This window comes from Acanthochromis polyacanthus, chromosome 1 (genome assembly GCF_021347895.1).
Source record: "Acanthochromis polyacanthus isolate Apoly-LR-REF ecotype Palm Island chromosome 1, KAUST_Apoly_ChrSc, whole genome shotgun sequence".
Taxonomy (NCBI): domain Eukaryota; kingdom Metazoa; phylum Chordata; class Actinopteri; family Pomacentridae; genus Acanthochromis; species Acanthochromis polyacanthus.
In genome coordinates, this window is record NC_067113.1 from 55083800 (window position 1) to 55100173 (window position 16374).

The 16374-nt window shown below is 40.6% G+C and overlaps 1 protein-coding gene, 1 long non-coding RNA gene and 4 other non-coding genes across 6 annotated transcripts; 3 read left to right on the plus strand and 3 right to left on the minus strand.

The window, feature by feature from the left end:
* Positions 1-1444: 1444 nt before the first annotated feature.
* On the minus strand, positions 1445-12249 carry LOC110967999 (bcl-2-like protein 13). The gene is made up of 2 exons (XM_022217794.2): positions 12099-12249; positions 1445-2662 (listed from the first exon to the last, which is right to left on the minus strand). Exon 2 carries the CDS (start codon positions 2489-2491, stop codon positions 1766-1768), a length of 726 nt encoding a protein of 241 aa, XP_022073486.1. The 5' UTR covers positions 2492-2662; positions 12099-12249; the 3' UTR covers positions 1445-1765.
* LOC127536229 (uncharacterized) lies at positions 3249-6538 on the plus strand. The gene is made up of 6 exons (XR_007945233.1): positions 3249-3721; positions 4327-4550; positions 5147-5202; positions 5573-5634; positions 5759-5816; positions 5890-6538. It is a non-coding gene; the product is annotated as an uncharacterized LOC127536229 (long non-coding RNA).
* On the minus strand, positions 9470-9541 carry trnaq-cug (transfer RNA glutamine (anticodon CUG)). Its single transcript has one exon. It is a non-coding gene; the product is annotated as a tRNA-Gln (tRNA).
* A 2263-nt stretch (positions 12250-14512) lies between the features above and the next one.
* On the minus strand, positions 14513-14584 carry trnaq-cug (transfer RNA glutamine (anticodon CUG)). The gene has a single exon. It is a non-coding gene; the product is annotated as a tRNA-Gln (tRNA).
* A 154-nt stretch (positions 14585-14738) lies between these two features.
* Positions 14739-14810, plus strand: trnaq-cug (transfer RNA glutamine (anticodon CUG)). The gene has a single exon. It is a non-coding gene; the product is annotated as a tRNA-Gln (tRNA).
* Positions 14811-15233: 423 nt separating this feature from the next.
* On the plus strand, positions 15234-15305 carry trnaq-cug (transfer RNA glutamine (anticodon CUG)). Its single transcript has one exon. It is a non-coding gene; the product is annotated as a tRNA-Gln (tRNA).
* Positions 15306-16374: the final 1069 nt, after the last annotated feature.

Here is a 16374-nt window from a genome sequence, read left to right on the forward strand (position 1 = left end):
GTGTACATTTAGTCTATTAGACTGAACGCTGCAACCGCAGAGTTATAATCATTATCTATGAGATTATGGTCTGTCCCGGGTGATAGCACTGGAAAAAAACTGAAGGATATAGCTGGTTTAGATACTGTCCCTCAGTGGTTCACTGTTACACTGTTGATTTTTACATTTTACGTTACATTTTAAACTTAGTACAACCTACCTATGTAAGCACAAGTGATTTAATTGATTGATTAGATGTATTTCTGGTCATCATGAGGGATTTATCTGTTGTTTCATGGAGGTGTAATTAAAATATCAAGCTTCTGATGAGTGCTGACTCCATTTGGTTAACCCTTGTGTCATCCTGCAGGTCAAAATCGACCCATTTTAAAGTTTGAAAATGTGGGGAAAAAAATATATTTTCACAGTGAAACATTTTTGGAAAATCTTTAATCATTTCTTGGTGGAAAAAAGAAATATTAAAAATGTTTCTTAAGAAGATTCACATAATCAACCAAAACCCAGTGACATTCACTGGATTTTGGTTGATTTTTATGTGAATCTTCTTAAAGAAAATGTTAGACGTTTCACTGATACAGTATATATATAATCACTTTAGATATTTTTAGGATTTTCTTTTGGAAGATTTAGGATTTTTTTTAAGAAGGTTTTTACTCATTTAAAAAAATATTTACAAGAATTTTCTTGCCAAATTTGGGCGATTTTTTTTTTTTTAAAAATAAAACTTTTAATGAAAATTTTTAAGGAATTATTGAAATTTTCTTTTTGAAGGTTTTGCAAATTTTCAGAAATTTGAGGAACTTTTTTGCTGAATTTTTGGATTTTTTTCAGACAAGGAAACTATATTTTTTGGTGCCCGTAAATGAGGACAACAGGAGAGTTAAAACAACCATAATAGGCTGACATTGGTTTCATGTCATAATGCTGTCTGACCAACAGACGGCAGTATGGGGCAGGAAACGCAAATCATCCAAACTCTTGCCCTGAAGAGAACAGTCGGTTTTCTTCATATTTACCATGCAGCTCAGTGTAAACCTCTGAAAAGCAGAAATATTTACTTTTTTGTGTCGAAGTTTGTTGCTGTCCTGAGTGGTCAGAGGTGAGGGCTTACACACCTAGAGTTTGAGCAAAAACAACCCTGCTTTTAAACAACACCGGGTCTCCAGTAGTGGGGTTTCCTTGTTTCAGTCACTGATGAGGCAATAAAATACAAAACAGCTAAAAAAAATCACTGAAACATAATTTCTGTGGCCAATATTTGTGAAACAAAACCCAAAGTGCACCAGTGGAAGCTTGATGTGGTTAAATATGCTAATAGTTGCTTGGAAAAGGTAAGCGTGACATATCACAAGAAGAGGAACTGGGATCTAATTTCATTTTTCATGTTCTGTGGTGAAGAAAAGAGAGACACACTCACACACAAAGAAATAGAAGAATTCAAGTATCAGGATTTTCTTTTTCTTTTTTGTTTTTTTTGAAATGGTACCGTAAGTGATTTTTACATTTCAGGTTTACATTTCACTGGCTAAATTACCTCAGAGATGAAACACAAAAACAAAGGCCATGGGCTCTGCTGTGAGCTGAGGTAGCACGAAGCGAATTAAAAAAAATCGAATTAATGCATCTAAGAGAAACTGCCATGGAAAGAGTGTCAGATCCAGAATTCAGAGAGTGAAGTGGAATATTTGAATATATAAGTGGAATAGATTTAAAAGCAGAAAAGACCTGTTCTGAAAGCTTGTCTGGGGATTCAAAGAAAGGCTTTCTATTTTCTACAGTAGGCCACAGCTCCGTATGCCACGACTCCCACAACAGCTACCAAAGCAGCGCCTCCACACAGCAGCTCGGTGGAGCTCAGAGGTTTGGTCTTCTGCTTCTCTGGTGCCGCCTCAGACTCTTTAACTGAATGTTCGTCTACATCGGAGAGGGGAACCTGTGAGAATTTTAGTTGCTCCGGACTCGCTGCTGGAGGTTCTGCTGCTATGGGAGCGAGGATAGAAGGAGGGTGGAGGCCCTGAGTGGAATAAAGCTCCTCTACTTCAGACGTTGTGGTTGAAGGGACCGGGGTGGACGTAGTGGAGGGAGGGTCGAGCCTGACGATGGGGAGAGGAGGCAAAGCCATCGGAGGAACCACGTGCCTGAACTCTGCCGGCTCCCTCTCCACATGAGGCTCCTCAGCTGACACCAGGAGCTCCTCAGTTTCTGGAGCCTGGAGGTCCTGCTCCTCCTCTCTGAGCTCCACCAGCTCCCTCTCCCCACCCAACACGCTCAACACACTCGTCTGCAGCTCCTCTTCGTCTTCCTCCTCTTCCTCTGTTCTCCTCCCCCTCTCCTCCCCTGTGGCCTCCTTCTCCGCCTCCTCGAGCATCTCGGCCTCCTCTCGCTCCAGGTGAACCATGTCGGAGTTGGAGGAGTGGTTCTCCTCTCCGGCCAGAACCGCCCCATCGCTGCTATCGAGGCTCTTGGTGTCCTCGGGGTCCACGTCCCCCATCGTGGACCAGGACTCTGCCAGCAGGCTCTCGCTCTGCCAGGGACCGGGGCTCTCAGCCTGGGTCAGAGGCAGAGCGGCAGGGCTGGGGCTGAGGGATCCGGCCTCCCCGCCTCCTCCATCCCCCCTGCTGGACTCGACTGGGGCCTTTCCTGCCAGAATGAAGGCTGGCTGCTGCAGAGACACAAGATCAGAGGTGGGGAAAAGTCAATGCAGGTATCAGGACTAGCTCTAAAGTCCTGAAGTGGTGGAAGGCAAATGAGTGCATTTACTCTGCACTAATAAGTATCTATAATATTATTTTGAGCATTGTCATTTTACGTATTGTTGCCTGCTCTGCTTCATTTGTAAGGCAAATATACTTTTATTCCAATATTTGCACTGCAAAATATTTTTTTGACGGCTATAGTATTCAGTTGCTCTACAGATTAAGATTTTATACGCACACAAAAATCACATCACCTAATAAAATATGATGCATCAGTGTTATCATTAAAGGAGCCAAACAACAAACAAATTGCATCTAACTTAATAATCTAGGACTATAATAGTAGAACAACTACAGGGTCCTGTCTTTATGAGTGTTTTTCTGCAAGTAATAGTAATGTACTTTAACTTGAGTACAGTTTTGAATGCAGTAACAGACTGTATCGTATTCATATTGTATTTAAGGAATTATGCAGAATTCGTCATGAATCAAGCTCCAACACATAAGTCCGAAGTGTCTTTTGAGCTGTAAATAAGTTGTAATATTAGCTAACTTTAGTTAATAATAACAACTAATGTCAGACATACAATAACCTACTGTCCTTGATTTTTAAAGACAAAAAACAGTTATGAAACTGAACACAAGTTTCACTACCATGCAGAATGTTGAGGACTCGTTCATTTCATATTAGCAAAATTAATCTCAGTTTAAGCCCCAAGTAGTTTGAAGTGCTGAGGTGAGTTACTGCATTCACTCTTTTCAATCACATAACATGATTATACGCATTTGGGGCAATCGGCTTCAACTGTACTTTACTTTTAGTGCAAGCAGCAACTTCTAGCACCTGACTGCAGCCCGCAGATCGGGGCGTGCCTCAACGTGGGCGGAGTTAAACGTTGAGCTCCGCCCACCTTGAACTAAACGTGGGCGGAGTTAAACGTTTAACTCCGCCCGCATAGCGCAGTTGAACCGTTGAAGAAGAAGAAGAATGTATTAGAGAAGAAGAAGAAGTTTCCAAAATGGAGGTAAGCACGTTTATCTTTTGTTTAAATGTTGCTGTTTTGCTATTTTGTGACAGACAAGGAAGGAAGTGATATTATTTTATCTCCAGTTGCATTATCTCCTTGCATTAGTTTCAGACTTACGTCAAACTTATTTATTTTGTCACGTGCTAAGTAGCAAGCCCATTAGAAAAGTGACGTTTAACAAAACATTTAAACGATGCCATTCCTTTTAGAATTAGACTGATTCAAAATATTCAGAATAATCTACTGGAATTGGAGGAGAAGCCAGAGGCGTGGAGGTTTGCCCTGGAAAGGAGAGGAATGAAGGTTAGCCGCAGCAAGACGGAGTATCTGTGTGTGAATGAGAGGGACCCAAGTGGAAGAGTGAGGTTACAGGGAGAAGAGATCAAGAAGGTGGAGGATTTTAAGTACTTAGGGTCAACAGTCCAGAGCAATGGAGAGTGTGGAAAAGAGGTGAAGAAGCGTGTACAGGCAGGCTGGAACGGCTGGAGAAAAGTGTCAGGTGTGATGTGTGATCGAAGAGTTTCAGCTAAAATGAAAGGTTTACAAAACTATTAATTCAAATGGATTGGATAGTATAGTTCAATTATCTATCTCTGTTACAGAGAATAGAGCACGTGTTTGCTGCAAACAGCCGCGTCATTGCCACATGGTTTCCACCATCATCCACAAACCCCATGGATCACCTGCCAGTAATTTGTTAAAAAGTTTTGCTTTTGTAGTGGAGTTTGAGCATTTCATATTCAGTTATTGATATCTTTTTACAGGACAATGCAGCCAGTCTCCAGTGGGTTCTGCTTCCTATTTGTACCTGGACACTGGATACTCTGTAAATACATTTATATTGTCCTCTATTATGACCTTACACAACAAAGTTGCTCATTGCTGATTTACATTTTTTGGTATATTAAATGCATGGCAGCTTTGTTAGTATTTCTGTAACATTCCATAACTTTATGTGTTTGGTTATATTTGAACACATTTAACAGATACTGAGGCCACAGGCTAGAGAGATTTTCTTTCTAGATCCCCTCTGTGGCAGCGGCTGGAGAGATGAGAGTAGAGTCCATCGAGTCAGGTTTTTAGGACACCTTCCAAGATCCTCCCTGGACAGTGGTAGTTCTGTTTTAAACCACTTGTCCTTTGTTTGTTTAATAAATGCTTCTGTTTTTATTTGAATGCATTAAAATGTTCCAAACAAACAAAAACAAACAACAAAAGTGAGTGTTTGTGAGGGATAGAAGTAATTGTTACATTATTCTTATTTATTTTTACATTATTCTACGCAGATGGAAACAGAACCATATGTTTTGTTTGTTCAAGCCCATTACAAAAACGTTTGATTTGAAGTTCCAGCCTCTTCCAACTTTGTTCCAAGTGTTGCTTTAAAATGGTTTATTGTACTTTTATTTACTCTTTGACCAGGCACATTGCTCACATCTCCTGACCCTTGGAGGCAGCTTGGTGTGAATGATGTTCAGGTGAGACATTACTACATTGCATTTGCTAACATTTGCTATTTCCTTGCCATTCTTTTATTAAAACACTGCAAAGATGCTCCACCAACTGTGGCATGTTTGTTTTGATGGTAAGAACTACTCAGTATGTTATATCGATGACCTCTATAAAATGTTTTTTCTGCATTTAAAACACACTCTTTGTATTGAAAAACTGTATCCTGACAGAATGTGCATGACATTATATTAACCAGTATCTCTGTACATTGTAATGGGGGCCAGTTGTGATTTCAGTGAGGTTTTGTGCAAATTGTGACACGTTATGCTTGACTGTAGCGATGAAGGTATTATTTTTGGAAACATATTTTAATCTTCTGCATTTCCTTCTTCACAGGAAAACATGCTGCAGATTAGAAGATGGTGGTGTCTTGTTCTCCTGCAGAACTTCCCCATGCTGTAAGCGCCCTCAGTATCACACTTTTAAACCAGATTCTTTTAAATCACGTTTTACTGTATTCACTGTCATCTGACCTGCATGAATGTTTTCATTGTGAATGTTTGTTGTCATTAAATCACCAAGATCTGAAGAAGAGAGATTGCAGCAAAGAAAAAGGCAACAAGAGCAGAAAAAACTACAGGTGAGAGGTCATGTGATAAATTGGTATATAGTGAAACTATTGCTCGAAGACTGATCCCCGCCACTTATTTCAGTATGTGGCTGAAGTCCCCCTGAAAATGTTTAGGCTTTCAGAATCTGCCACTGAAGCATCAGGTATTGTTCCAGCCAGCATTGTCTCACACATATCCATCAAGGTTGTTGAGGTTCGATGTCACAGAGCAGTCATTATTTCTCTGTGTACTTAAAATCAACCACTTAAATCTTGCATTGTCATTGTGCCTGTAGACACCACAATCTGTTTCCTTTCTAGATGAGGCTGAGAACAGGACTGGGAACAGGAAACGGGGTATATTGCCTGAGATGGGTAGTCTAATTTCAGTGTTTTCTGCAATCTCCGAGCCTTTACTTAAATAACTGTTTTCTTTATTTTTGTTTAGGAGAATCCTTTGATCAGGGATGCAATGGCAGCAGCCCGGTGGTGTGGGACCAGAACTTTCAAGGGAAAAATTTCCCTTCCCCAAGTTGTTACCATGGCCAAGGAGCAACGCGTGAGGGCAGGGAACTCCTGTGTGTCTGTGATGGCCAGGAAGAAGAGGAGACCGCTGATCTCAGAGAACCGTTCCTTTTTCTTTTTAGTCTGCAGGAAGACTATGAGACATTCTGTCAAGAAATCATTGACAGGAGAAACATGAAGGTGTTTTGTGCTTTTGACAGAAAAGAATAAAGTTGTGTTCAACGGTGCTGAAGCTTAATTCATTACATCTGACCCCTACAAATGTACATGGTTTGTGAGTTGTACAGACTCTGATATATTATGTCTGGCATAATCATATACAGAAAGTCTCTATACAGAGATCAGAGATGATGTTTTTGTTTCAGTTATGTAGAATGAAGGCCAAGCTAAGAGCCCTCTTTGATTTGAGGAAAGACATGTAACATTGACTGTCAGTTCAGTCTTATATCCTTGAGTGGATTAGTGACACTTTAAGAAAGTCGTTAGTGCAAAGTTTAGGAAATCTGTGTTATCAGCCAGGAATAACCATGTTCAGGTATCAGTGGCACAGACATTGCTGCTGTCTCTGATCTCCTTAATGTAGCTGATATAATTCAGTGTACAAAAAAATCCAAATGTGTCTATGTATGCTGTATATCACAAATTTCACTTCACTATTTCAGTCCAGCTAGCCCTAGTTAGACAGGGTTTGAGTTAAAGAGAGTTGAACCCAAGTAAAAAGTTGTCGGCTATAGTATTACAACTCCTGGCAAAAATGATGGAATCACCAGTCTGGGAGGACGCTCGTTCAGTTGTTTTAATTTGTAGTAAAAAAGCAGATCACAAACATGACAAAAAACTAAAGTCATTTTATTTTGCAACTTTCTGGCTGTAAGAAACACTAAAAGATATCAAGAGGAAAAGTTGTAGTAGTCAGTAACAATTACTTTTTTAGACCAAGCACAGGGATAAAATTATGGAATCAATTCTGAGGAAAAAATGATGGAATCACCCCATAAATTCTCATTCCCAAAACTAGCTCCTATATCAGATTAAATCTGCTCGTTAGTCTGCAGTTTAAAAGGAGTGATCACACCTTGGAGAGCTGTTGCACCAAGTGGCTTGACATGAATCATGACTCCTACATGAGAGATGTCAGCTGAAACAAAGGGGAGGATTATCAGACTTTTCAAAGAGGGTCAATCATCACGAATTGTTGGAGATATCCCAGATTGGTTCTGCAAATGATCATCAAACTGACGTGGGACGAGAAAAATTGCAGCAGCAGCATCAAAACCAAGTTTATTTGGCCCAGCAGCAACAACCAAATCCACAGTCTGCATGAGCAACAAGCTGGTTTGGTTGGAAATCAGCAAACTGGTGTGCTGCAGCAACAACTTCCAGTCACTCTTGGTCTAAAAAAGTGATTGTTACTGACTACCACAATTTTTCCTCTTGATATCTTTTAGTGTTTCTTACAGCCAGAAAGTTGCAAATTAAAATGACTTTAGTTTTTTGTCATGTTTGTTATCTGCTTTTTTTCTAAAAAAAAAATTAAACAACTGAACGAAAGTCCTCCCAGACTGGTGATTCCATAATTTTTGCCAGGGGTTGTATATGTTGTATTTGTGGGATTTGATACTACAAGAAAAATGTTTTCCCAAAGAACTACTTTTTGGCTCTAGACCTGATCCTGATATAAATAGTAATGCTGATATAAAATTAATCATGACAGTAAATCACATAAGATGCTCGGTTTCTAGGCCAGCATTTAGAAACTGTATTGACGTTTGTGAATGTGCTATTTAGTCTCCGCCACCAGATGGTGACAATAAATGAGTCAAGCTCAATGTGGGCGGAGCTCAACGTTTAACTCCGCCCACGTTTAGCTCAAGGTGGGCGGAGCTCAACGTTTAACTCCGCCCACGTTGAGCCACGCCCCGATCTGCGGGCTGCAGTCAGGGGCTTCTCACTTCTAGGGAGGAAAAATAATGCAGAGGTGACATAACATGCAGTTCCATAAATGACCACTAGAAGCTGGTTTTAAAAGTGAGTCAATTCCCCATAGACCCTCATGTTAAAATGTTCAATTTTACAACATTTTTCAATCCTGATACAAAACGATTTTTCTTTCTACAGTTACATTTCCTCATTAATGGCAACTCTAAGGAGAATTTTTTTTAAATAGCTCACCTATTGAAAATTGTATTAAGGCGTAAAGTTATGCACAATTAAGAGAGTGGCTGCTTTGAATGACAGGTTGTCGCATGAAAGTCCATGGCCCAGAGACATTTGCTTCACCTCTTTATTGATTTTTGAATTCTAGTCACTTATGGTGACACCTAGAGCTACCACACTGAACTTTAAAAGTGCTTTTCAGGAAAGCTATGGGTGACTTCATGTAGGTTTTGTTCATCTTTATCTGTAGTCAGTGGTTTAGTACTAATTAAGCTGGATAGTAAACATCCAAATATCATACCTGCTAACATCAACAGCATGCTGACATTGAGTGTTTGCGTCCTTTCAATATGTGTCGAGAGTGTTTTTGAGCTGGCAGGTGTATGGTCACAGTTGGGATGGCCGAGCGGTCTAAGGTGAGGCATTCAGGTCGCAGTCTCCCCTGGAGGTGTGGGTTCAAATCCTACTTCTGACAGCTGTGCTTTTTCGGTTCCAGCTTCTGTCTCTACATGTGGAAACTTGATATTGGGAAAGAACTGGGTAAGTGCTGTCCTTTGTGAGTCTCCGAATTTCTGCACACGCATACCTCTGTGGTAGTTTACTGGAGAGAGTCATCTTTCCAAAATACTGATGCATATCTCTATTGTCCGTAAATAAAGCAGGACTTAGACACACTATGATCTCTTTGAGTGTGGTGAACTGGTGTTGCTGATGTCAATGACAGTGTTATGAAATCACACTCGTGCAGTTGAAGGACTGAACATCAACTGTTTTTAGCAAAGACACATTTAAATCACTGAAGATATTTCTGCAGTTTGTCTGAAAAACAAATCAAGAAATATCAGCATGGAAACATCCCTATCCTAAGTCACAGAGCCTGTTTGCAATGGGATTCCTCGTGTTTGTGGGTACTGGCTGCTGCACAACATCACTTGGTTTCTGCATAGAAATGCCTCATTTTGATAACAGAAGTGGCAGTGTGCATACTTTCTCCTAAAGTCAGGTCCCACTGAGATTTGAACTCAGATCACTGGATTCAGAGTCCAGAGTGCTAACCATTACACCATGGAACCACTACACACTTTATACATGGAGGCTTGGGTTCAAATCCCGCTCCTGGCAAAAGACCTTTTCAGCATCATGTTGCAAGCTGAACTATTTTAGTTCAAAGCAGTGGTGTGTAGAATCACAGAGCTGCTACTAGGGATGCAGTCTCACACCAGACTCATGCCTCATGTCTCAGTTTGAGTCCTGTGACTAGTGCTCAGTCTTTGTCATGACTTTATTTGAACATTTACAAATTAAACTTCTTTCACTATGTGTTAAATCTCTGCCTTTGGCCTCACACTGGTGGCACAATCAGAAAAGACACTTAGTGAAACTACACTGCATGGTGCCACTGAGGGAAACAGACCAAAGTAGCATGCAGATTGCTCCCATTTTAACCAGAAGTGTATCATTTTTCAGTGATAACGATAACGTGCAACATGGCCACAGACTCCCGTCATTACCAGTTATTCTTACTGGTGTTTGTTCTCATTGACATCAGCCAGACAGTGATTGGAAAAAGTTGCTCACTGGCTGCTCTGTATTGCTGCGGCTGTGACTATCTATAGCCTCGACCTGCATATCTTACTATGTTTAGGCGCCATATACGTCTCCATCTGTCACCCTGGAGTGGAAGCTATTTCAGTGATTTCACATGGCATGAGAATTGGACAAGTGTCTGGACATAAAATGGAAATGACATGTTAAATGTTATGTCTGGGCCACTTAAATTCCAACAGCCCAGGTGTCATTCCTACTAAGATATTACCATTTATTCTCAACCACATAAAAGCTGAATCCCTGAAAAACTCCTTTTTAAGTTCTATATATCATTTTGTAAAAGGCTGTTTGCCTGAATTCAGCTCAAAAGTGGTTCTTGGTTTCAAGGTGACCCTCTTGTACCATGTCTCAGTTCTGACTGCATGAAACACGTCACCCTCATGCCAATCCCAAAATAGATATTTTCAACTCTTGCTTCTCACTGTCTAATGTTGTATCATGTTCACAACGTGTGGCCTGTCTGTTCTCTCTGGTTTTAGAACGTGCCTCCTAACGAGGATAAATCCTTTAACAGCCTCTGTGAGGTTGAATATCAGTTACACTCGCACTTAACCTGGCATTAGTTAAGAATCAGAGAGAGGTGACTAGTGATAATTAGCAGCTGCATACATTCATTATGGGGAGGAAAGATGTGGATCTCCTTCAGAATATGCTTACAAAGTAGAGCAAAGACAGGTAATGCTCATTATTGTTGAACATTTTGGGGATTTTTCTCATCATGTCTGCAAATCTGTAGGAATTACAGTACTGCTGTTTGTTTTTAAAAATGAACAATGACAAGATATAAAACTACCAAAAAAAAAATCCTTTAAATGCTAAAAACACAATTGAGAATTGTCACTCGTCAAAAAGCTTTGAAATCTATTGATCCAGATTGTATACAAACAAAGAAACAAAAAGTTTTAAACCAACTTGTCTGAATGTTTGTTTTTATGTACTGGCTTCCATTGCAGTGCTATCTCAACAGAACTAATACATTTGAACATACAGATGAAAAATTCCTTGTATATGGGCTCAGCAACCTGAGATTTATGGGGTGGAGAAGCATCCACAGAAAGAGAGACATATTTAAGATCCCCTTCATTGCTTTAAACACACATATTCACACGCAGCTACAGTCCAGAACTTTAACACTATTTCTTTTATGTTGCCTCACAGGGGAAAACAAACCTCTTTCCTACCTGTTATGCAACCACTTGTTACTTTTTGAGCAATAAAACTTTCTGACTCTGAAACCAGCAGCTGGACATAATCAATAAGGGCTTGTTAGGCCTTGAATAAATATTTCCATTACACAGTGGCGCCTTGATTATCAGTGAACACGTCTCCTTTATTCAGATCTGTGAAACTGGTCCTGTATGTAGTGTTTCCTCTAAGTTTTGATGAGTAAAATCCCTAATGTTGTATCTCTGCACGCCTCCAGAGTGATTAGATTGGGAGAGACACCTCCAAACGTCACAGACTTTATGGTCAACTCGCTGCCATACTGTCTCTCCTGGGCTTTGTGCCCTGAAGGCCTGTGCAGATTTCAGCCTTGGACTAGACATTTGGCCACACAAACACTTTAAATCCTCGGCACACAACCCTCTGTGATCCACCTTTACTTACTGTCCTACTTGAGTAATTGGATTCCCATTGATCCCGTGCCAGTGATAACAGACTCATGGCGAAGCAAACGACCAGCGTGATTTAGGGCACTTTTTCTGTGTTAATGTGTGATGAGGACAGAGTGAATTCACGTATCACAACTTATAAAAGGCTAGCTTTCAATGTCAAATCAGCTGATAAGACAAAATCAGCTCCTCATGTCATTTTTTCTGTTTTACACAAGATAAAATCTGCTCCACAATGACCCTTTTAACACTGACAGTTTAACAGACAGCATGCTTTTAATAGCAAAGGGCAGGGAATCAAATCACAGTCTTGATTTGAAGCTCAATTTCTCTCTTTCTAGAGGACTTGAGGGTTTACCCAAACTTTCTGCAATATGAATAAAAACAGAAAAGCAACATCCCAGCATACCTGCTTCCTCTGGGTTTGGTGCTGGATGAGATGAGAGGCAGATCAAAATGTGACGTGCATTCAGACACGAAGCCACAAATCAACAGATAGGCAGACATGCATGCTGTAGCTGCACGGGAATAACAAGGTAGACAAGCTGAGCAATAGTCTCTCTCCCTCTCTCTCCCTCTCTCTCCCTCTCTCTCCCTCTCTCTCACCCACCCCACTTCCCAAATCCATGACATAACAGTTGGCTGCATAAGAGTCAGTGGTGACTTTGCTGTCTGTTCAGACAGAAAAACTCTACAAATAATACAAGTGAGCACTAAAAACAGAATTCTGAATGGTGAATCTTTGACCTGTGTGTTCACGGTGTCTAAAATGTCAGCAGGTGTCACAAGGTGAATGTTTCATTCTGATAAACAGGCTGTGGAGTTTTTATGTTCCCTGTGTAAACAGCAGATTATCAGTCGGTGTGCACAGCGGGAGCTGGTGACACCGAGTGGAAAATGTTTGTCTGGCAGGAAGAAGAGCTATTTCTAAAGCAGGGCTTTCCAACTTTTAGTTCCCTCTGCTGGCAAGACGAACTGCAAGACTGGAAACTGTGCGAAGAGCTTTAAGTAGTGCTATAATTAATTATTTTTTGCATAATTAAAAACACAAAAAAATAAATACATTTTACTTTAACTCTATTAATTATTGCCTGCTTCGGACTTTGTTGCATTTTTTTGTTTGTTTACTCTTATTGCTAGTTCTGTTTTTTTTTCTCTGTGTTGTAAGACATTTGGATTAACTGTGTACAAATCTAAGTAAAACGCTCACTAAAAATCTAAATACGAGTTTACAAATGCCACAGCAAATGTATAGTGAATATAATATACACTGGATCTCCTCAAGGCTGTGTGCTCAGTCCACTGTTGTTTACCCTGCTAACACACGACTGTGTAGCCACACATCAGAAGATCCAGATCATAAAGTTTGCCGACAAAACCACAGCGGTGAGACTCATTGGGGAGAACGAGGAATCAATGTACTGGGATGAAGTGAAACACCTAGAGGGCTGAGCAGAGAGAACAACCTGCTAGTCAACGTGGACAAAACGAAGGAGATGATCATCGACTTCCGGAGGTCTCGACCTGAACATGCTCCCCTCTGCACAGTGGAGAGAGTGGAGAACATCAAGTTCCTGGGATTGCAGCTCTCACAGGAGCTGAGGTGGAAGAAGAACACCTCAGTGATCTTAAAACGGTCCCAGCAGAGTCTGCATTTCTAGCGTAGTTTTCTGGATATTTACTGAAAATGGTCCAGAAACCAAAAAACTTCAGATACAGCTGCAGTCAGATGAAATGTTTCTGGACTCACTACTATCGAGTGAGCATTGCTATGGAATAAATTCCCTATCATAATTCAAGAGCATTTTAAATTGATTTGAGGGCAGCATTTATCAATTCCATAGAACTGAAGAAGCACAGGTGTCAGAAGTGGGATTCAAACCCACCCCTCCAGGGGAGACTGCAACCTAAATGCAGTGCCTTAGACTGCGCGACCATCCTGACTGTGATCACACAGCTGCCAGCTCAAAAACACTCTCAACACATATTTCCCGTCTTTACATGTGCTGTCAACATTGTAGTGGCTCTTCAGGAAACTTGCCAGCAACATGATTCTTTGGTGAGTTGCAAAACTTTTTGGGACATCCACTGAGCTGCTCCTCATAAAAACTGCTCCTCAGGGGACTCAGATTCACCTGTTCTGTGTCTGCTATGGTCATTATTGTAGATGAACTGTGTCACCCAGTTGATAGGTTCAGTGAGCACCGTCACAGATGGAAGTCCTGAGAGGAGACGACACACTTGTTAATGTGATGTCTGACAACATGCGGGATTCTCAAACCTTGAATTCAACAAATGTGGCTTCAAAACACGAACAGATCGCCGTGGAGCCCAAAAAAGCTTCTGTCACTACATGTGGAAAGTTGATATTGGGAAAGAACTGGGTAAGTGCTGACCTTTGTGAGTCTCTGAATTTCTGCACACGCGTACCTCTCTGGTAGTTTAATGGAGAGAGTCATCTTTCCAAAATACTGATGCATATCTCTACTGTCCATAAATACAGCAGTACTCAGCCTCACTGAGATCTCTTTGAGTGTGATGAACTGGGCTTGCTGATGTCACTCACAGTGTTACGAAATCACACTCATTTGAAATTGAAAGAGTGAACATCAACTGTTTTTAGCAAAGACACATTTAAATCACTGAAGATATTTCTGCGGTTTGTCTGAAAAAATCAAGAAGCATAAAAATGTCCTTAAGTCACAGAGCCTGTTTGCAATGGGAATCCTCATGTTTGTGGCCACTGCACAGCATCACTTGGTTTCTGCACACAAATGACAGATTCTGACATCAGTGGTTGTGCACATACTTTCTGCTAAAGTCAGGTCCCACCGAGATTTGAACTCGGATCACTGGATTCAGAGTCCAGAGTGCTAACCGTTACACCATGGAACCACTACACACAATATGATTCAAATACCACTTCTGGTAAAAGACCTTTCGTGTGAGTTGAAGGTGAGGGGTCCTCTCAACTTACAACATGATGCTGAAAAGGTCTTTTGCCAGAAGCGGGATTCGAACCCAGGCCTCCACGTGTCAAGTGTGCAGTGGTTCCATGGTGTAATGGTTAGCACTCTGGACTCTGAATCCAGCAATCCGAGTTCAAATCTCGGTGGGACCTGAAGTCAGGCAAAATTATGTGTACTATCACTGACGTCAGAATTAATCATTTGAGTGCGCTAACCAAATGATGTTGTGCAGTGGCCAGTACCCACAAACACGCGGAATCTCATTCCAAACAGGTCCTGTGCTTTAAGGATGGGAACATTCTTGATAATTTTAGAAAAACCGCACAGCGGGGAGAAATATCTGGGCTGATCTAAGTGTGTTTTTGCTAAAAACAGTTGATGTTCAGTCCTTCAACTGCAACGAGATTGATGACTTGAGGTTATAGTCAGGATTGCCGAGTGGTCTAAGGTGCTGTGTTCAGGTTGCAGTCTCCCTTGGAGGTGTAGGTTTATATCCCGCTTCTGACAGCTGTGCTGACAAGCGGAAAGCCAGAAGCGGGATTTGAACCAAGGCCTTCAAGTACAGCCTGTGTGGTGGTTCCATGGTGTAATGGTTAGCACTCTGGACTCTGAATCCAGTGATCCGAGTTCAAATCTCGGTGGGACCTGAATTTAGGAGAAAGTATGCGTACTACAGCAGCCAGTACCCACAAACATGAAAAATCCCATTGCAAACTAGGGCTACTACTACTGATCTTATCAGAATCTGTCATTTCTGTGCAGAAACCAAGAGATGTTGTTCAGTGGGCAGTATCCACAAACATGAGGAATACCATTGCAGTGTTGTGACTGGAGGATGGGCTGATATTTCTTGGATTTTTGAGATAAAAGAGGTAGAAATATATGTGTGTATATATATATATATATATATATATATATATATATATATATATATATATCCTCTCTGGTAGTTTACTGGAGAGAGTCTTCTTCTTCTTTTCCTTTCGGGTTTTCCCTTCAGGGGTCGCCACAGCAAATCAATTGCCTCCATCTAACCCTGTCTTCTGCATCCTCTTCTCTCACACCAACTACCTTCATCTTCATGTCCTCTTTAACTACAAGTTTACTGGAGAGAGTCATCTTTCAAAATACTGATGCATATATATATATATATATATATATGCCTGTGCAGATTTTTTTTTTGACAATTTTACCTGCACTTCCTCATAAAATCAGGTCCCACCAAGATTTGAACTCATATTGCTACAGTTTACAGCCAGAGTGCTAACCATTACACCACAGAACCCCTATGTAAGTGTTGCTTGGAGACCTGGGTTCGAATCCTATTTGTAACAACAGACCTTTTCACCTGCTGTTGACCGATGACATGTTCTGCTCTGCCAGACACATTAATAGGAAACAAGGCACTTAACAATAAAGTTCACTACCACAAAGGTATTTGTAAAAAGGTCTAAATATTTATTATTTATGAACCTTATTATGTTATCTTATCGTAAAACATGAAGAGATTAAGATATATATTCCACACCGCATTTTTTTATTTCTTACCTGTGCCAGATTTTTATTTATTTTTTTTACATAGATTAAAAACATATCCATCAAAAAAGATGCTGGAATGGCACAATTGATGTGTAAGACAAGATAATATAAGATATTGCTCAGAAACATTACCTGACGTTACAGAAGTAGTAATAGTAAAGCAATATTGCACACAAA